This window comes from Ictalurus punctatus, chromosome 2, assembly GCF_001660625.3.
Source record: "Ictalurus punctatus breed USDA103 chromosome 2, Coco_2.0, whole genome shotgun sequence".
Taxonomy (NCBI): Eukaryota; Metazoa; Chordata; class Actinopteri; order Siluriformes; family Ictaluridae; genus Ictalurus; species Ictalurus punctatus.
This window is the reverse complement of record NC_030417.2, coordinates 38,206,978-38,227,985: the sequence shown is the minus strand read 5'-3', so window position 1 is coordinate 38,227,985 and position 21,008 is coordinate 38,206,978. Positions and strand designations below refer to the sequence as shown.

The window sequence follows — 21,008 nt, the reverse complement described above, 5'->3', positions numbered from 1 at the left end:
ATACAATTGTAAATCCCTGGAAGAAGGAAAATGGATTAAAAGAATTTAAAAGCAACATTGCTTACATTGCATAGAACTCGGTGCCAGTGACGCTCACAGTGATGCCTCCACCTTCCACCTCCAACAAGTCTCGTCCTTCTTGTTACTAATTTATATGCCATACATATACAGTATATAAAAATATACAGCGTGGCCCAAAATCCAGCACCTTGTCGGTTGCGCCTTTGTCGGTGGACGTCCGCTTCTCGGTTGTTCCGCAACACTTCAAGTCTTTCTGAATCTGTTAAGTTTGTCAACAGTGTCGCCATGTTTCCTGTTGAAGTCTGTCGCAACCTTGTAACAGCTTGTCAGTCACCTCAGTCATGAGAATGTTTTAAATACGCATTCTAAAGGCCCTCTGAAAAAATATAAATAATATAAATGAAGCATGAGCAATTTTGGAAGACGTTTTATTGAAAAGCGGTCATTTTCCCTATTTTTGGAGACTTTTGTGACACCCTGTACTACTATACCAGTGGTGCACTTGTTCCAAGTTGAATCCTGAGCTCGGGTTACTCCACGTCGTCATGGGTTTCCTACGGGTTCTCCGGTTTCCTCCCAACTACTAAAACATGCCTGTAGGTGGATTGGTGGTTCTAAATGGATTCAAGTATGAACGTGTGTGTGTGGTGCTTTGTGATGGATTGGCACCCCATCAAGCGTGTATTCCCGCTTCACTCCCAGTGTTCCCGAGATATACGGCGGATCCTCCGCCACCCTGACCAGGATAAAGCATGTAGCGAAGATGAATGAATGAAACTTCGGAATGTTTAATTGAATCGACCCACATTTTTATTTTCTGGGTCAGGGCCATGCTAGCCACCTAAACCAACAACCTTGAAATGTTTTCACTGCCCTCTTGAGGTCATACAATGCAACTACACAAACACACTTCAGACGTCTTTGCTTCGCGTGTACTGTGTTTTTGTAATATTTTTCCTTCTCTAACACACACTTGGAACATCTGAATAGCCAATTCACATCGATTACAAGCTTATTTCCTGCACCGGAAGTCTATACAATCGCTAGAATATGTTCTAAAGATGTTGTTTTCTCTCTCGTTGTTACACAGGAATACATCGCTCGATTAACACACCCGTGAAGCTCGCGCTGACTGACAGCTCCCCCTCCTGACCGGCTCTGCTTAAGATGACGTCAGTGCCGGACGTGCCCGGTCACGTGTCTCCGTGGGTGTGTTTACAATCGCTGATGTAAACACAGGAGACGGTTTCCGAAGCGTATTGAATCGTCGGGTTGTTTTTGAAGCGTTTTAATAGTCTATAGTCATCTATGCAGCGGCTCGGACGCCGTTATTAAGCCGCCATGGACTTGTACATCAACCTGAAGGTGAATTTTCGGGGCAACACGAAGAGTTTCTTGCTGTCCGGCTCCGAGACGAAGAGCTGGGAGTCTATGGAGGCCACGGTGAGCGCGAGGGTGGACGGGTTTGATCGCGTAGTACTCATTTTGTGCACATCATCAACTTAAATGTTTATTTTAAAAAATAATGAAAAGACATAGATGCATAAATACATGGGACTGGGCAAATAAAGCATGAGTTGTTGTGTGTTTTTGTGTCTGTAGGCCTGTTAAACCAAACCATTAATCCGACATTATCAGGGGATGCGCGTGACAATAACCACGACCATTTTTTTTTTTGCTCGTGCCTGGTTTACTCCTAAATATTTAACTGTTACACATTAATATTCCCCCCTCTCTCTCTCTCCCTCCCCCCTTTATTTACCTTTCAGCAGTATTTTTTCTGTTTTTAATGCTAAGGTTTGACTCTCACCTGACTCAGCTGATTGACAAACGTGTCACGTGACCAAAGTGGGCGTGCCAGTTAGGGTTATTTCAGGTTATGTTGGGTTGGATGAGGTAAACATTTAAATGCACAAAGCACTCGGCACTTAGATTCTTCTTTTTATTCCTTTATTTTTTTCACTTTAAACCCTATCACAATTAATTTTCATCACCTTAAATACAAAGCATTAGTTTTTACATTCACGCTTCTGCAGCATGCAGCAGACAATGAATGCAGGCATTAATTATTATATTTAATAATAATAATACTAATAATAATAATAATAATAATAATAATAATAATAAAAAAGAAATCAGCTCTGAGAATAGTGCAGCTGTAAATTAAAGGTTTATATGAATCGCTAATGCGTTATTGGTTCTGTAGAAACAGCTCATTCAGAGGGACTCTCCATGTAAGTGTTCTCTAATTTATGGAAGGAGTCTCCAGTGTCAACACTTTGTAACTTCGTCAGAGGTATTTCTTCAGGACAAAGGAGTTTACTTTTACTTTTCAGGATTTCTCAGTAACATGACAATTTGTGTGCTTTTTTTAAAATTAAAAAAAAAAACTTATTAAGGCTGGTGAGGGAATTACTGTTTATAACTGCTATAACGTAACCGAGAAGAGGAACTAACTTGTCTCGGGGACGTCCCACAACCTTAAACGTAGCCACAATGGGATAAAAGTACGACGTCGTCCTTTAATACGTGAGCAAGCCTAATCGTCGGCACGTTGCAGTGGTACAAGAGGAGTAAAGCGCTTCGTGACGTAACGTTATAGGAAAATAATCAACTTGAGGGCGGTAACATTTTATCTCCGCTTCATCACACTAACCTGTCGTTAATTGATTATTCCCAAACTAAAAAAAAAAAAACAAGCCCCTGTGAATGAACTGTTGCTATAGAGACGATGAAGTATTAAGAACAGGTTAATATTAATATAAAGCTGTGAGTTATACGACTGTCAGAGCTGCTGTACTAGAAAAAGAATCTATAAGAGCGGCATGAGTTGAGAACATTCCTAGAGACCCGTGTGGCAGGTTTGTGATGTCATGATGGTGTAAAAGCTGCGTTTCTACCTTCAGGTGAAAAGATCTTTCGGCTTGTGCAGCCTCCAGCTGACGTACTTCGACGAGGAAAACGAAGAGGTGAGTGTTTCACAGGGAAGCCCGGTGCTGAAACGTTGCCAAGTATGTAAAATTGACACAGCTCTTCTTCCTCCTCTTCTTCTTATTATTACTATTTTCCATTTGTTGTAGGTGTCTATCAACAGCCAGTGTGAGTAACAGATTTGTCTGTATCTTATTCATTTTTAAAGCTTTTTTTAAAAGGTGCAGTTTAATTACTATCTGTTTGTTTTTACTTTTCAGTGGAGTATGAAGAGGCTCTGAAGGTACAGTGTTATTTCCAGTCATTTTTAGCAGAGCAGAGCAGGTTTTGTGGAAGTCTCAAAACCTCACGACTTGTGTTTATGAAGTCTGCGCGACACAAGTCTCATTTGAGACTCGTACACCATTATAGCTCGTTAAAGCGATAACTGTTTGACTAATTTACGCTGCTTTTGAATGTTTTTTACGTTTTTGTTCTCCACAGAGCGCAGCGCGGCAGGGCAACAGGCTGCAGATGAACGTGTACGAGAGCAGAGGGACGACCGGACGAGTTCCCGGTCCCGTCCCAGGCCCGGGTTTGTCCCATGTGAAATCCGGAAGCCTGACGGAACCGAAGAAAGGATTCCGGCCTCCTCAGCACTGCCCGAGCCTGGCACAGGCGGTGAGCCGAAAAGTTCAGGCTGCTGTGCCCGAGGAGGGTTTAGTAAGAATTCCTAAATCTGCTGTTTTCGCTGCACGACGTTGTTTCCGTGGAAACCGGTGTCTCAGGCGCAGAGCTGGGGTTGCTGTTCCCATTTCTTTTTTTAAAAATGAAAACGTAAAATAATATTTTGTTTGTGTTTGATTACAGCAGAAAAGCTTGACAACACATGACGGGCCTTGCGTTTATATTGGGGATGGGGGGGTTCATATAACTGCACAATGTGGAGCATGTGCTCGTACTACAGCGATTCGCCAATAATTTCAATGTTTAATTCATTCATAAACGACACGTCGTGCGTTTGAACAGTTTATAGTTTAACATCGAAAGTTCTGTGACGTCAGCGACGATAGTCAGTCAGTCAGTTCCCGAGCAAACGGTCGGTCCGTCACCAGCATCTTCTTTTCGGTCCTTCACGCCTGCTCTCTCTTTCTCATAAAACGCATCTCGTCGGTTTCCAGAGAAACCAGGAAGCGTAAAACCCCTGCTTCCGGAATGTTTTCCCGCCCTCGTAAAAACACCGTAAAGCACCGTGACGGATACAAAGCGAGCGCAGACACTCGACTCCTACCATGAATATTAAACAAATCATCCTTAGGTTTAAATGATTAAAAAAAAACAACTCGTACTGAAGAGGAATAGGTTTTTACAAACGCACCGGATGCATCTGTTCTAAGCGATGCGTTAAAGTCTGGAGAAAGGATCCTGCCTGAATAATGATGTTCACCCTGTATAATGTTAGAAATTCTGATCGTGTATAATACCGACTAACATATCCTTTTGTATTACAGACACCTTTTACAGTTTTACATAGTTTTACTAATATAATTGTAAATTTCTCAAACTATATATCACGGACCGATCGGTTTACTGATAAATTGGGTTTAATTGCTGATTTTGTCCATAAACCGCTGTAACGGTTGGTCTGTGATTTTTTTTATAGCGCCATTTAGAAACGCAAAAATAAAGTAAACCGGGGTCAGTTTTCATTCAGAACACAGACATGCACAGCCTTTATGTTTTTATATATATATATAATATTCAGCGTATAGGATTATTGTGTTTGATTTTACGATACGAATGTTGTAATATTGAACTGTTTTATTTCTGCTGCTGTCATGACAACATGCTGAAGTGTAGCCTCATTTTATTTATTTATTTTTTTATTCTTTTAAATATATATAAAGGTGACCCTTAGTGAGCTAAAGGGCGGTAAAGCAGAGGACAAGACGCCACCAGCCTGGTTTACCTCTTACATGGAGAAGGTAAATCTGTTATTAAATCCGTTATTAAACCACAAGATCCTACTCTGAGTGCTCTGTTCAGTCCTGAACATTTACATCCATCTCTGTAGATCTGATCACAAAAGGACAGACGTTTAAACTTGAAGGGGATCTATTATGCCCTTTTTTACAAGATAGAATAGAAGTCTCGGGTGTCCCCATAATGTGTCTGCGAAGTTTCAGCTCAAAATACCCCACGGATCATTTATTATACCCTGCTGTAAAGGCTCCTTTTTGGGTGGAAGCCAAAACACGCTGTTTTCATGTGTGTCTCTTTAAATGTAAATGAGCTGCTGCTGCTCCCTGCCCCCTTTCCGTAAGAGGGCTGTGCCTTTACAGCTCGTGCTTCGGATACTACGGCAACAACAAATCAGAGACAGTGGCAACTTTAGCCGTGTTAGGTGTGGATTTTCCTAACGAGCACATTCGGAAAGGCGATTTGTAAACATTCACAATATAAAGTGCGATTCTGACGTGTTCTGGATACGAAGCAGGATCGTGAACAGTTGGTACTGATCCATGTTTGAGAATCAACTTTTCAGCAAATCCTGCTTTGTTTTGACCCGCGTTCACAAAGCAGTCTGGGGTAAAATGATTCGAACAAACATACAAATTTAGCTGTTTTTTGGGGTGCAATTCCTTCAAAAATAAAACTTCTCCTCTGTGTCTTCAGCGGCTCTGATGCCAGGAGTACTGTACACAAAGACTCTTACGTTCATTCTTACAGCTAACGACAGAACTGAGACGTTCTCATCACTGTAGCCGCTCCAGAGCGGAGAACATGGCGGACTGTGTGCAGCTCTCTCAGGGGAGGATCTATGCTAATAAGGCAGAGTCCGTCACCAGTCGTGGGCGGGGCTTGTTCCAGTGTGACGTCACAACAGATAGAAAACGCGAACGACTCATTTTGAGACACTGTTTATGATTCATGGGGAATATATAAAAGGAGTGGGTGGATTTGTACACTATCGGGCGTTTGTGCACACACACTGCCGACACGTATTTACGTCCAAACGCCATGTAAAAGAGAATTTTGCGTAATAGGTCCCCTTTAATTTGAGAAGATTTGAGCCTTTTCCATCATTATATTTGGCCATCTTTCTTTCTGTTACTGAATCCCAAATTCTCCTGTTGAGAGTATACTGAGAATGCAATCTACCCTTAGATTTGGACTTTTTTTTTTTTTAAAGCTTGTATTCAGTATATTATCTTGTTAATTTGGCTTAATAACTCATTTTTTAATTTTATTTAATATTTTAAGTTAATAAGTTGTAGTATATAGATAATATATAATGAGATGATATCTTGAAATAAAGAGTTCAGTCAAAATGACAAAATATCAATAATGAAATAATGACATGGCAATTAAAAAAATTTCACAACTTGTGGTTCAGTACTTAAGAAAGCATGTTTTATTATTTTATTGCTTTCATTTTTTAAAATACATTTTTCTATATATTTTAACATCTATCTATCTATCTATCTATCTATCTATCTATCTATCTATCTGTGTATAAGTTGAATACATGAGATCATTGGGCAATTTAAAGGTTTTTTTGAATGTGCTTATGAAAGCATGTTTAATTAATTATTTTGGGTTTTTTTGGTTTTATATTTGTATTTTTTTGTTTGTTTGAAAATGTGAGATTACTGTGAAGAATATTGTTGTTCAGGAAATGGTGAGTGTTATTTATTTTATTTGTATTTTTATTTATTTATTGAATTTATTTTTATTTTAAGGGTTGGAAAGGTGTGATTTACGGTAGGAAATTTGAAAAAAATTCTCAAGAAAGCTTTATTTATTGATTTTTAAAAAAATAAAAAAAATTTTTTTTACATTAAAAAAACCCCCCATTTTTAATATGCTTAGTTGCTTACTAAAAATATAACGCGGATACACTCATCTTTGCAAGTGGTTTGAGTGATCACATCACATTGTGTCTCCAAAAAGCACTTGATCCTGTTCATATTCTTCTTTTTGTGGTTTATTTGAATCTGTCCTGATGCCTGTCCTTGTAAAATACCTACTAATAAGTAATGCGTTCAGTTTAAGGATCAGGTGGTTCGTGAGGCTGTGGAGAAGATCTGCAGGGAGTTTTCAGGCCAATGCTGCATCCATAAACCCCTGGCAGCCGAGGCCCAGGTCTCCGAGGTTTCCTCGTCCACGCTGCCTGGAGCTCCGAGCTCGGCTCCGGCCTGCAGCAGCTGCAGAGGACAGACGGCGGGCGGAGGATACCAGTGCAGGTGAGACGTCTGGAGTGAAAGTTCTTGCATTGAATGAACGAGTTCGCTTCACTGACACTTTGTGCTGATGTGGGTTTATGGTTGCGCAGCGTGTGCACGTCCTGCACCCTGTGTGAGCCGTGTAGCTTCTCGCATGACCCGAGCCACAACCTGGTGAGAGCTCGGACGCCTCTCTCCATCCCCGAACGCGGATCTCCAGCTCCAGATCAGAGCAGGTGAGCATTTCATGTTTTCCTTCCTTTGAAAAAATCGTTGATGGAAAAAGATTGTCTGGAATAAATGACGTAGCGAGTGTGTGTGTTCCATTTGCTCCCCGACTGCGTGTGTTTGCTGTTGCTCTTTTCTTTTCTTCTTTGATAAAATAGTAAAACCAACAGCAATTCAAACAGTCTGTTTAATGTCTTTTTAATGTCCAATTTTGCTTTTAGGTTCTACAGACGGGGGGACCGGAGCTTTCGCAAGGCGGAGAAACAGCGCTTGAAGGCGGAGAAGCGGCAGCTGAAGGCGGAGGTGAAGGAGATCAGGAAGCAGCTGAGGATGGAGAGGAGGAGTCTGCAGTGGGGATGTGTGGGAGACGGAAACTCCTCTCCTGTGCTGCTACAGCCGCGAGCCACGCAGGCCAACAGCCCCGAGTGCGTGCTGTTACATACATACATACATACATACATACATAATGTCCGATTATAGAACTGTAGATAATTGCTGTCTCGAATAAGGAGCATGCTTTATTACAAACAGATAATAATGTCTGATTATAGAACTGTAAAAATCTAATCTAATTACGTTGCGTCACGCAGGCCAACAGCCCCGAGTGTCTGCTGTTACATGCATACATACATACATATCTGATTATAGAACTGTAAAAATCTAATCTAATTACAGCGAACTGTCTCACATAAGGAGCACGCTTTATTAAAAGCAGATAATAATGTCTGATTATCGAACTGTAAAAACGTAGTCTAATTACAGCGAGCCGTCTCAAATGAGGAGCATGCTTTATTACAAACAGTTAATGTCTGATTATAGAACTGTAAAAATCTAATTATATTTTGTCACACCGGCCCACAGCCCCGAGTGTACGCTGTTACATACATACACACGTAATATCTGATTATAAAACTGTAAAAATCTAATCTAATTACAGTGAACTGTCTCGAATAAGGAGCATGCTTTATTACAAACAGATGCATACATACATACATAATATCTGATTATAGAACTGTACAAATCTAATCTAATTACAGGGAGCCACACAGGCCAACAGCCTAGAGTGCATTTTGTTAACGTTATTAGATATTATTATATAATCTTTACATTATTATAATATAAAGATTCTAAAACTGTAAAAATGTCATCTACAGTGCTTCAACAGCCCGGACTTCACATTATTACATATTGTACATAATCGTGTCTGATTATAGAACTGTAAAAATCCAATCTTCAACAGCCCCAAGAATGTCTAATTATATACGCAATGATGGCTGACTATAGAAGTGTAAAAATTCTAACTAATTACACCGAGCCATGCAAACCAACAGCCCTGTGTGCATGATGACATGCATAACAATGTCTGATTATAGAACTGTGAAAAATCTGATTAATTATGACATGTTAACAGCCCAAAATACATATTATTAATATTATTACATACAGATAATAATGTCTTATTATACAACTGTAACAATCTAATCTAATCACTGCAAGCAACAGCTCCAGGTACGCCTGATGACATACCTGACTGTAGAACTGAAAATCTGATTATACAACTGTAGAAATCCAATATATTTACAGGAAGCCACACAAGGCAATACTCCCAAGTATGCATGATTACATACATAACGTCTTATATAACACCAGAAATCCAATCTCTCTCTCTCTCTCTCTCTCTCTCTCTCTCTCTCTATATATATATATATATATATATATATATATATATATATATATATATATATATATATATACACACACACACATAAATAAGTAAGTAAATAAATAAATAAATAGCTGTGTGAGATTTACCATTGAGTTTATTTGAGTAAAGACACACACATGAACCTCAAGCAAATTTGGTAAATCACCTATACCTATATTTCTTTGTCCTCAGGCGTCCTAAGCGTCCGTGTCCTCTAGCTGTCCCTGCGATGACGGCGCTGCTGCTGGACGAAAATCTGCCGGACGGATCACGCCTGAGGCCTGGGACCAAATTCATTAAATACTGGAAGATGAAGAACAGCGGTACAATGAGCTGGAACTCTGACACCAAAGTACAGTAACACACACTCGAGTTACACACACACACACACACACACACACAGTCATTTTCTCTAACAGCAGCTGTAATAGGGATAAATTTATAAATGTGAAATTTATATCCTGAATTGATTTATTTCTGCGAAGCTGCCTCGTGACAACGACATCTCTAAAATGTTGTCGTTTCCATGGTAACGGATCATTCACAAGCAGAAGCTCTTCGTAAATGGATGTAAACACGCCGTACTCTTTGATATGGGGAAGCTTTCTGTAAGGAGGTGTTTATTTCACACTTGGAAGTAAAGCTGTAACGGGTTCTCTGTAAACATGATGGGCTGCATTTGTTTTACTTTTTTATTCAGAGGGAGAGAGAGAGATGTTACACAACATTAAAACGTTACACTAAGCGATGTTTTTTTCGTTTGTTTTTTTAAATGAACAAATTGAAATCATTGGTAAATTGTTGTGGTATAACAGGAATAAAAGACGTTTGGTGTTATTGGAAAATAATCATATATTTTCCTGTTTTGTTTTTTTTAAAGCTGAAGTTCATGTGGGGGAATCTGGCGGTGGGTTCGGGGGAGAGGTGGAGGGAGGTGTCCGTGCCCACGCTGCAACCAGGTCAGGTGTGTATCTGGAAAAAAATTAGGTTTTTACACCGTTTTCTCACGGTTTCTTCCTCATGTCCTCTCTGGGTTGTTCATTTGGGATCTAAATCTACATCCTTAATCAAAAAGGTGAGGAAAATTAGAATGATGGAATGGAAAATGTACAGAAGAAGAAGAATAGCTGTGTCCTAACACTGAATGGTGTGTGTGTGTGTGTGTGTGTGTGTGTCAGGTGGGATTAGTGAGCGTGGCTCTGTGCGCCCCCACCCTGGAGGGCACCTACACCTCACACTGGCGCCTGGCGCATGGAGGAGAGCAGTTCGGGCCGAGGGTTTGGTGCAGCATCGTCGTGGATCCCGACGCTCCGACCGCCATCTCCGCTGACGGCCTTCTGGTGTCTCCGTGTGTCACTCCTCAGGTCCGTTACACTCGCCAATACGTCACCGTATAGATCTCACCGTAATATTATACTTCCTGCCTGTGAATCTCGGACTACTGCACAGTACGTCAACTTTCATCGGAATAAATTCTAACAAGGAATCGTCATCGAGAGAACTGATTATTTACCAAAAAAATAAATTAATAAATTTCCCCCCTCCTCAAAGGTTTGTGTAGATATGGTGTCACAAAGACATTAGGGAGCAGGGTGCCAAAACTTTGTGCTGCCGTAGTCTAGAATGCAAAGTGGAGAACATTTGGTAAGACTTTAATTCAAGGATGGGGGTAATAAGAATACATTTCTTAATAAACTAAAATGAAAATATCTATTAAATAAGGAGACTTTTTTTGTGTATGTAAATTGTATGTAAATTTATGTAAATGAAGCAGTGTGTCTGTAGGAATAAGGTTGAGGAAATTATTACGAATTTCTAAAGTAAAAATTGATTTTTGTTTTATTAAGTTGTAAAATAAAACTTTTCTTAATTCAAACAGACAAAATATATATATATATGCGTGTGTGTATATATGTGTATTTTAAGCGTGAGTTATTTTTTAACTGTACACATTATACACCAATGACAACACGTTTCCTAAATTGCTAATAAAGGCATTAACCAGGAACCGATTGTTATGTTCGGGACGCAGCCCGAGTCACGTCCGTATTGCGAAGAAACGCGCACCTTCACGTCGCCGATCGTTCCTCTTTCCTTTCCTCTCCAGGAGAAATCGGCTCGGACTTTAGAGAGAGAGGAGAAAAACCGCACGGTGTCCCGGGAGCCGCTGCTCATCACCGTGGATCAGGACTGCGATCAGGAGTTTTACATTCCGTCCGTGGACCTGCTGACGGCACAGGTACGTCAGAAAGGCTTTGTAGCCTTATTGGTAACTCGTCCTACCAGTCACGTACTTTTTCATCTGAAGTATTTGTTTGATTATAAATACTTTAAATATTGGTACAAATGCCATATTTCTTTATTATTAGGACTTGCTGTCGTTTGAGCTTCTGGACATTAACATAGTGCAGGAGTTGGAGAGCGTTCCCAACAACACTCCCGCAGGTAACACTTTACTCCTGACCACAGGGTCCGGAGCAAGCTCTTTATCTCCGTGCGTTATCTGTTCCGTACGGAGTACCACACTCCAGACCGCGCTGTTATATGAAATGCTATCCCTGTGACCCCATTCTCCAAGCCCCGCCCCTGATGTACATAATTTTCGTATAACAGCACGGTCTGGAGTGTGTTATACCACAGCGATTTGCCAACAGTTGCACGGTTTAAAGCACTATCGTTGCAAATGTCACGTGTTTGAATGGTTTTATAGTTAGATTTATAGTTGTGGAACATCCAAGAGACAAGCTAGTTCACGTTCTCACATATTTTATAGCAGCGATAAACAGTGATTTCCTCACCAGCCTTTCTCTCTCTCTCTCTCTTTCTGTCTCTCTCTCTCTTTGTGTGTCTCTGTCTCTCTCTTTGTCACTCTCTCTCTCTGTCTCTCTCTCTCTCTCTCTCTCTCTCTCTCTCTCTCTCTCTGTGTGTGTGTGTCTCTCTGTCTCTTTCTGTGTCTCTCTCTCGCGCTCTCTCTCTCTTTCTGTGTGTGCTTCGCTGTCTCACTCTCTTTCTGTCTCTCTCTTATGCTCTCTCTCTCTCTCTGTGTCTCTGTCTCTCTCTCTCTGTGTGTGTCTCTCTGTCTCTCTCTTTCTGTGTCTCTCTCTCTCTCTCTGTGTGTGCTTCGCTGTCTCTCTCTCTCTTTTTGTGTGTCTCTCTCTCGCTCTCTCTCTCTCTCTCTCTCTCTCTCTCTCTCTCTCTCTCTCTCTCTCTCTGTGTGCTTCGCTGTCTCTCCCTCTCTCTCTCTCTCTCTCTCTCTCTCTCTCTCTCTCTTTCTGTGTCTCTCTCTCACGCTCGCTCTTGCTCTCTCTCTCTCTCTCTCTCTCTCTCTCTCTCTCTCTCTCTCTCTCTCTCTCTCTCTGAAAAAACACCGCTTGTCACGTTACAGAGAAATGAGAAAGCACAAGCGCCTCTGTCCTGACACTGGAGACTCCTTCCATTAATATTAAACATCTCCTAAGAAAAAAAACCCCACCACATTAAACTATTATACCTTTTAAAGCGAAAAATCTAGTTCCTTATTTTAGTTTTCGATTATACGGCATGTCTGCTGTACGAGTAGCTGCGTATTAGCTGTTACCATAGAAACAATAATGCATTAGAAGGAGCGCATTAAAGAAGCCCGTTGTTCGGTGCGACTGTCCAAGCTGTACGGTTAAACAAAAACACTTTCTGACCAATCAGATTCGAGCATTCAACCTCGCTGTGGTATAAAATCATTCGGATGAAATATGGCGAAGTATTAACAACTGAATTTGTGTCACAGCCTCAGTCTCCTGCCTCTGTGTGTGCAGATATCACTCCATGCATTTCTCCTCTGCCCCATGATGCACTGCTGCAGGACAAAACTCCGGGGCTCATTCAGGAGGAAGCTGGGGAGGAAACCCAAGCAGTCAATAGCATTCTGGGTAAAATAAAGAACTAAATGAATAAAATTTTTACATTTTGGTCAATTACACCATATTTTTTTTCTTTTTCTTCCCTTCCCTTCTTAATCATCCAGTCCTTTCATTCTTCTCCTCCCCAATTTCTTTTTCTTACGTTTTTCCCCATTATTTATCAAAAATGTATGAATTTCTTTTTTTCTTCATATATCCTCTCCTTTTTTTGAAAATCCTTTTTTTGGAAAGCTTTTTTTCCCTCTTGCACCATCATCCTTCTTCTCACTTCTTTTCTTTTTTTTTAAAATTTTTCTTTCATTTTCTTTTTTTATTCTCTTTTTTTTTCCCATTACATTTGTGTTTTTCTTTCCTACTTCCTTTACCCAGTCCTCCTTTTGCTCTCTCTCTCTCTCTCTCTCTCTCTCTCTCTCTCTCTCTCTCTCTCTCTCTCTCTCTCTCTCTTTTTTTTTTTTTAAATTCATCTTCATTTGCTTTTGTATCATTTTTACTTTTTTTATCAATTAAAAAATGTATCAGTTACTTTTTTGATCAATTACTTTTGTATATTTGTCTATATAAATAATGCTAGTATGATTGTAGGGTCATGAGCTTGGCTTTTAAATAGTTTTGTAGAACGTGCAGAGTGTTCAGAATGAACCTGTAGTGGGATCAGCAATGACACTAATATGAAATGAATATTCCTTCGTCTTTTGAAGAACAGAGAAGCTGATGATTCGAGATGATTAGCGTATGTGCAGATAATCATCCCAGTGATGCTATAATACACTGTTAAACGACATTTAAATAACTTTCTTTCTCAAAATACAGAAAAGAATCATATATATATATATATATATATATATCCTCATAATTCAGTAATCCATGGTGTACAGATGTGATCAGCTATAAGAAATGAGTAAATAAATCTTAAATGAGTTTGAATCGAATGCAGCAGAGTTACAGATGACTGCTGTTGAGTTCCACTGTTTGAATTAAACGCTTTCTTAAATAATTAAATTTTTTAATATTTAGTTTTATGCTGTAATGTTATATAAACTCTTCTGTTATGCAGTGTTTTTAGTGAGCTGATTATAAGATTGTGTGTGTGTGTGTGTGTGTGTGTGTGTGTGTGTGTGTGTGTGTGTGTGTGTGTGTGTGTGTGTCCTCAGACGTTGCTCAGGCTCCAGAGTTAGGAGGAGTTCCCGCCCAGGAGAAAGGAGAGGAGGACGTGATTGGCCGTCAGTTTGTGAGCGAGTCTGTGATTCGTTCTCTCACGCTTGGGGGCGTGTTAGATCACGGCATCCTGCATGGGAGAGTCACCACCACTGGTGAGTACACAGGAAGGCAGCTTTTTCTTTTATTATTATTATTATTTTGAAATTGAACACACCCGGACGTGTGTGTGTGTGTGTGTGTGTGTGTGTGTGTGTGTGTGTGGTCAGTGTTGCGTCCGGCACCGCAGGGCTCCGTGTCTCTCTGTGAGAGGAGGATGGAGAGAATGTCAGAAAGCGCTGAAGTTCCGCTCTCAGATCCACCTAAAGCCGAGCCGGAGGAACTTCCGGATCCTTCTCCTCTCGTCTCCATTCCTGCCGAACACATCACTGCAGGTGGACAAGTGACATCATCACATCCGCCCGTTTCATTCACATCATTTTTTCTCGGGGGGGAAATAAGCTAATTCATGCAAAATCATTGGTGCTTTATTTAAAAAAAAAAAAAGAAGATGGGGGGAGGGGGGGCTTTCTTTGTCTTTTTTGCTTTTCAATGTTTTTTTTTTCCCCATTCCATTACTCATTGTTTATATTCTTTTCTGTTATTCGTATTCTATCCGCTCTCTTCTCTAGTCTTTTTTTTTTCTTGTACTCTTTTCTTTTATTTGATTTTTTTTGGTGTGTCGTTTTGCTTTCCTTCTTATTCATCCCGTTCGCTCTCTTCTCTCTTCTTCAGTCTTTTACTTGAACAAAAAACTTTTCTTTTTCATCTTGTTTTGCTTTGTAATTCTTCCTTTTTTTTGCTTTATTTTCTTTTGCTCCTTCTTCTTGTTCATCCAGTCTTTATTTTCTATTTTTCTTCTACCTTGTTTTTTCTTTCCAGTTTCTTCATCCGGTCTCTTTTTTCTGTCTTTATTTTATAAATTGAACTTCTCTCATTTTTCTTTTCTTTCCTACTTATCCGTCAGAACTTTATTTTCTTCTTCTTAAATTTATTTATTTATTTTTTTTGCCTTTTCCCGTTCTATATAAAATCTTCTCTTTTCTTCTCTTCAGTTACGTACACGGGTAGCAGAGAAGCAGTAGTACACTGAAGCTGTACTGAATGAATAACTCCGTACTTGTTTGTGCCCTTGTTTAGATGAAGGGAACGAGTCGGACATCGAGCGAATCGTGGTGGATCCGGCTGCTGGAGGCGAGCGCTTTGAGGAGGAAGAGGACTCCGAGGAGAGGAAGACGAATAAGAAGAAAGTGCAGAAGGAGAAGAAGAAAGCGAAAGATGCCGAAGAGGGTAAAGAGAGTCGCAGCAGGACGTCGTCCGCCTCCTCAGAGGATTACATCATCATCCTGCCGGACTGTTTCGACACCACCCGTCCTCTCGGAGAGTCCATGTACAGCTCGGCCGTGTCCCAGCAAGGAGACGAGAGCTCGGAGCGTGTTAGCGCAGACGCTAACGACATGCTGTGTGCATCGCAGACGCTGGATTCGGTGCCGCTCACACCTGTGATCGTAGCTGCGCCGAGACCTTCAGCCAAGGCCAGGTGTGTGTCTGGAGTTTTTACTCCAGATCGTTTGGAGTAACATTTTCGCTGTGGATGAGATGTGTGACATGACTGAGATGCTGTCACTCTGCATTTATCACTAAATAAACGATTCTACACTAAATAAAAAACTTCTATTTTTACTGAACAGCAGCTCAGAGACGGAGGAGCAGCTCGAAGCAGCAGAGACTCCACAGGAGGAGGAGCTAAATCGGCCTGGAGGCAAAGAGGAGGAGGAGGAGCCAGAAGATCAAGGTACACGCACACACACACACACATACACACACGCACTATCAAGACATAGTATCCAGGGTTCATAAAACTAAAATTCTCTACTATAGATTCCACTACCGGTATTTAAAAAAAAATTACAATCCTTTTTTTTTTATTTTTTATTATATATAAATTTAATATTTAGTGCATATGTGATTTATATTTTTATGTAATGAATACTTTATAAAAAAAATCCACTCTTATATCTTCATCTTAGTAAAGAGATATTATTATTATTATTATTATTATTATTATTATTATTATTATTATTATATAGCACTGTAGCAGGTAACTGATTGGACGTTCAAATCTATTTTTCCCCTGTTGTTAAATGAGTTATTTCTGTGCTATCGCTAAAGTTTTCTTTTTCCTTGTTTTCTTTCTTTGTTTTTACTTTTGTCTTTTGCTTTCTTGTTTATTTATCCAGTCCTCTAGTTCATCATTCTTTCTTTTTTTTTTTCTTCTTCTTTTTTTTTTTGTAAATAAATAAAAAAAATAGTAATCAAAGGCACACTTCCCATTTAGATTGTTTAAAAAGTCTCTATTTAAGTGGCAGAAATATAAAAATAAATAAAGAGCGAGTATGCCTTCTTCAGGGTGCAACACAAAACTGCCTCCGATGGGCTCTCAGTTAAAGCAGCTAAATGAAACCCGCTCGAAAGAAATGACACCCAGCGGTGTCTAGTGTTGGAATGCCATTAGGTGACGTAAGTCTGAATGGACCACGTGGTGGCACATTGAGAGAAGATAAATAAATATAAACAGAAGCATGACATATACAGTACCACACATTGTAAAAAACGAAGGAGTGATTTTCAGAGAAAGTCTATTGCTTTCATCTGATTATACGTAATATGTTTATCTTTGTAAGAATGATTTCAAACGATTTCCACCTCGTACATTTTTACCTACCGTTTCTAATGACGAGACTGTCTGGGTTGCCCCTATGCGCTACCTGAAAATCTCTCGCCATAGAGTGAAACGTATTAGAGGTCGAGCGATCGTGGGTTTCACCGCTAGCGGTAATGGAGTCGGGCGGTACCTACCTGCCGATAACCGATTAATCACACGAAGGTTTTAAACACGGATACTGAATGAAAACATGACACTCAATAGTAAAATATTGCTGAATTTTATTTCAGAAATAAACAGTACCATGAAAATGTCCTGTACTTTTTTTTTAAATGAAATAAATATTAATATATATTAACTTTTTAATAAATAGTAAAGTTAATGAAAGATATACATTCAAACTGAACCAAAAAGAAACGTTCCAAATAACAAATAAAAAAAAAATAAGGACGTCCAGAATGAAATAATTAGAAAACACAAAAAACACTTAGAATAACAAAATTGGTCAGCGATAGTGTTTACTTCGCCTCTAGAGGCCGCTTTTGTGCCGTATAGTGAAATCGGACGCTTCTCAGCCGCTCACGCGATGGACGCGACCGGGAAAAAAACTATCAGCGTGGATTATTGTTGATAATTAATTGATCGTTCCAGCGATCAGTTACCTGTGCAGTTTAGTCAGCGAAGCCGATCTATTGGTCGACCTTTAGTCCAGATTCTGTTTTCTGATGCTGTTTTTGTATTCTGAGACTCGATCCTTATTTCTATATACTTAAATATATACATATTTTTCAGTTCTTTCCATGTTAAATATTTAAATTTGTTGCTCATCTGGTTCTAATCGGCTGTGTCGTAGACGCTGCATCCAGTCCGTCAGACACGGCGAACTCTTGTACAGCTGCTGACTCTGAGATCCAGGAGCTCAAGTAAGACAGAAAACATCTTCTACTCTTCATCTAAATACGTTCTATGATCAAATATGACTTTTATATTACAGTATGAAGGCTGAGTTTATTAGTAACGATGTGCGTGTCGTGTCTTCTTGTCAGAGCTAACAGTATAACAGGAGGTCTGGTGAAAGGCGCTCTGTCCGTCGCGGCCTCTGCGTATAAAGCTCTGTTTACTGGACAGTCCGGCCCTGAACAGGTCACCGCACGTCCCTGTGTTTATCTTTATAAAGCCAGTACTATTATAAACTTATCTGTTTTTTTTTTTTTTTTTGTTTTGTTTTTTTCCCTGTAGCTTCCTGAAGAAGCGGCCACTCAGGATGCCATGATGGCCGTACTGGTGGAGATGGGCTTTGCCGATCGGGCGCTGAATCAGCGTTTGCTGCAAAAACACGGCCCTAACCTCCTGGACGTCGTAAACGAACTCGTGCACATGCAAGACAACGACTGGTACACCACCCGCTACTGACACACTCGCGTGATCTACTTCCTCTTTTCTCCTCGTATCTTCTGTCTGTCTGTCTGTCTGTCTGTCTGTGTGTGGGAGAGCGAGAGAGAGCGAGAGCGTGCGAGAGAGAGATCTGGACTGTCTAGAGTGTTTATGTGGACCGTGTTTAGGGAAACTGGGATCAAAGAACTCATGAGAATTTCTTTGCAGCATTCCCAGTGTGAATCGACGAACTGCGTTTACGTTCATGTCGTTATAAGAGTTATCGTTAGACCGGCGCTCAAAAGTTTTTGGACACCTTGCAACAAAAAAAAAGTCTGGAGTTTAATAAAATGATCTGGAATAAGTTTTAAGAAGGTCTGAGGTATTTAAAAAAAAATACTGGAACGAGTTAAAAAAAAAAATTAAATAAAAAAAGCTTCGGGGTTTAAAAAATAATCTAGAATAAGACTCAAGTAAATACTGGAGAAACTCTGGAATTAAAAGCAATTCTGGAAAAATCCTGGTACAGATTTTTCTGTGGGGAAAAAAATGAAATAATTTAAGTAAAAATAAATAAATAAATAAAAGTTCTGGAGGAAAAAAATAACCTGGGTCATGTAACAAAAACCCAGAACAATTCTGAGGGAAAAAAGGGATTAAAGATGGTGGAAATTCTGTTAAAAGTCTTTTTATTTATTTGATTTGATTTGATTAGATTAGATTTTTTTTTTTTTTTAATTGCACAAAGATGAAGCTCAGTGTCCTGAAACTTTTGCCAGTCCGTGACTGTAGTTACTTTATTCGAAGGAAACCATAATGCAAAAAAACAGTGCTGTGATCATGACAATGCATGAAACTGGCTAAAAGTGAAACGTTTCACTGAGAAAATGCTGAATTTTTAAGTGTTACTACTGACTTTTAGGTTATTTATAAATAGTTGTAGTGTTCCTGCTTGTAGCTTTTTGCGTATGAAGCGTGTGGGGTTTAATTCTCTGTGAGAGAGAGAGAGAGAACATGGAGTTCGATGTGCAATAGATTCATTCGGCTGTATGTGTGAAATGTGGCTTAAACTTTATCGAAGGGCGCGGATTTCGCCGCGTGACGGTGAAGTCTGCATGTCTTTTAAGTTGAGAACTGTAATAAACATTCTTTTTTTTTCTTCTTTTTTTTTAAAACCCCCACCCCTCCCCCTTTCCTGGGATGCATCGATACCATTCTTCCCATCTACGAGTGTATGTTTTTAGGTACGTGTCATTACTGATACACAAATAAGTACTTAGTATTAATCAATCATTACGCACTTAGCCTACGAGTCTCGTTCTTTATAATATCAGTGTCGTAGATTCTCATGAAAAATATTATAATAATAATAATAAAAATAGTGTGTTCGCTAGCTACATTAGTTAGCTTGGCTTGAGTAGGACTTACAGAAAATAGCAGGTTTTGTTTCATTTAAAAACGACGTTTTAATCTTCTTTCATTGTTTTTATTTTCATTTTTATTATTCTCCCCTAGCGACGAACTCCTCGTGACCTTTTTTTAAATTTAATTTTATTTGACATTTAAGAGGTATTCAGCACTTGTACTGTAGGAAGACGCTGCAGTTCCTCCTGTTGATGTTTTGTTTTTGAGGAGTTTGCAGTCTGCGTGGTTTTGAGCATGAATTGTATAATACGTCCATTAAAATTTTTTAGCATTTTTTTTTTTATTTTTATTGAGCTCAGTAAATGAGTATGGGTATCGATGCATCCCTGATTTTTGTTACGGTTGTTGTTCGTGTTTTTTTTTTTTTTTTTTTTTTTTTTTTTTTAGAAATGCACTCGAAGATCAGCTGTGTACGCTGATAATCAGTCAAAAATGATTAGTCTTAAAACTAATTCCATATTCATTAAAAAAATAATAACGATGATGATGCATCTGCAGTGTGTAATTTAAAATGTGTTGCTTTTAAAAATTCTACAGTTGATCCTAAAACTAAGGAAGGATAATTACTGTATCATGCTGTGAACCATTTCGCGTTATATTATTAATATATATATATTCAAAAAAGGATTAACAACCCGAGTGGCAATCATAACATATCTACACTTGATGTTAAACATTGTAGAAATGCTTGTAGTGAAGAAGCAAAAAAAAAAAAAAAAAAAAAAAGCCTTGTAAAATGATTTATATTTTGATAATTGAATTTCCCTTGTACTTGATGATGACGTTTAAAATCGAAACGCACCTTAAGGGAATTTTCTTTAGCGTGATCCGAATCCGAAAGCATTCCGCGTTAATGCTGCTGTTTAATTATTTCCGACTTCTTGACGTACTGAAGAAGCTCATGCTCGTCAGAATGGGTGTAAATACTTTGTTTCATGGTCTGTACACTTATTTATTATTTTTTTTCTGTGAACACATCCCATAATTTCTTCCACTGATTCTGCACCTTACTCCGGTGCTTTTAGGAGTCGTTAGAAATGTTAAAAAAAAAAAAAAAAAAAAAAAAAAAAAAAGACCAAATAAGACGTGGACCATGTGCTTTAATACTTTTATTTATTAGAGCGGAAAAGTTGTTTTTTTTTCTCTCTCTTTTGCACCGTGACGAGCAGAAAGCGGCGCCGTGAATCAACTCATGCTGTTCTTTATGTAACGCACACCTGATGTATGAATCTGTCTGTAATAAACTGTCATGACTAAATCTGTCTCCTTCCTTACTGTGCCGATTTATAATCCAAAAACAAAGCGTGAAATGATTATTTATTTATTTTCCTGGGAATCCCAAACTCTTCACCTTTTGACCTAAT

General features: G+C 39.2%; 1 protein-coding gene across 3 annotated transcripts; it reads left to right on the top strand.

The window, feature by feature from the left end:
- Window positions 1-1,230: 1,230 nt before the first annotated feature.
- On the top strand, window positions 1,231-20,902 carry nbr1b (NBR1 autophagy cargo receptor b). Of its 3 annotated transcripts, none has more exons than XM_017488439.3 (22): window positions 1,231-1,464; window positions 2,928-2,990; window positions 3,102-3,120; window positions 3,213-3,235; window positions 3,436-3,612; window positions 4,839-4,916; window positions 6,982-7,178; window positions 7,268-7,393; window positions 7,607-7,810; window positions 9,283-9,442; window positions 9,971-10,054; window positions 10,269-10,454; window positions 11,198-11,329; window positions 11,460-11,535; window positions 12,882-12,995; window positions 14,138-14,296; window positions 14,411-14,575; window positions 15,321-15,720; window positions 15,872-15,975; window positions 17,699-17,768; window positions 17,892-17,988; window positions 18,085-20,902. In XM_017488439.3, the coding sequence occupies exons 1-22, from the start codon at window positions 1,363-1,365 to the stop codon at window positions 18,256-18,258; spliced, it is 2,910 nt and encodes a 969-aa protein (XP_017343928.1). In that variant the 5' UTR covers window positions 1,231-1,362; the 3' UTR covers window positions 18,259-20,902. The 3 variants fall into 3 exon arrangements, with proteins under 3 accessions (XP_017343928.1, XP_017343922.1, XP_017343914.1); XM_017488433.3 differs by having other exon boundaries at window positions 3,436-3,654; window positions 15,875-15,975; XM_017488425.3 differs by having other exon boundaries at window positions 3,436-3,654.
- The last annotated feature ends 106 nt before the right edge of the window (window positions 20,903-21,008 follow it).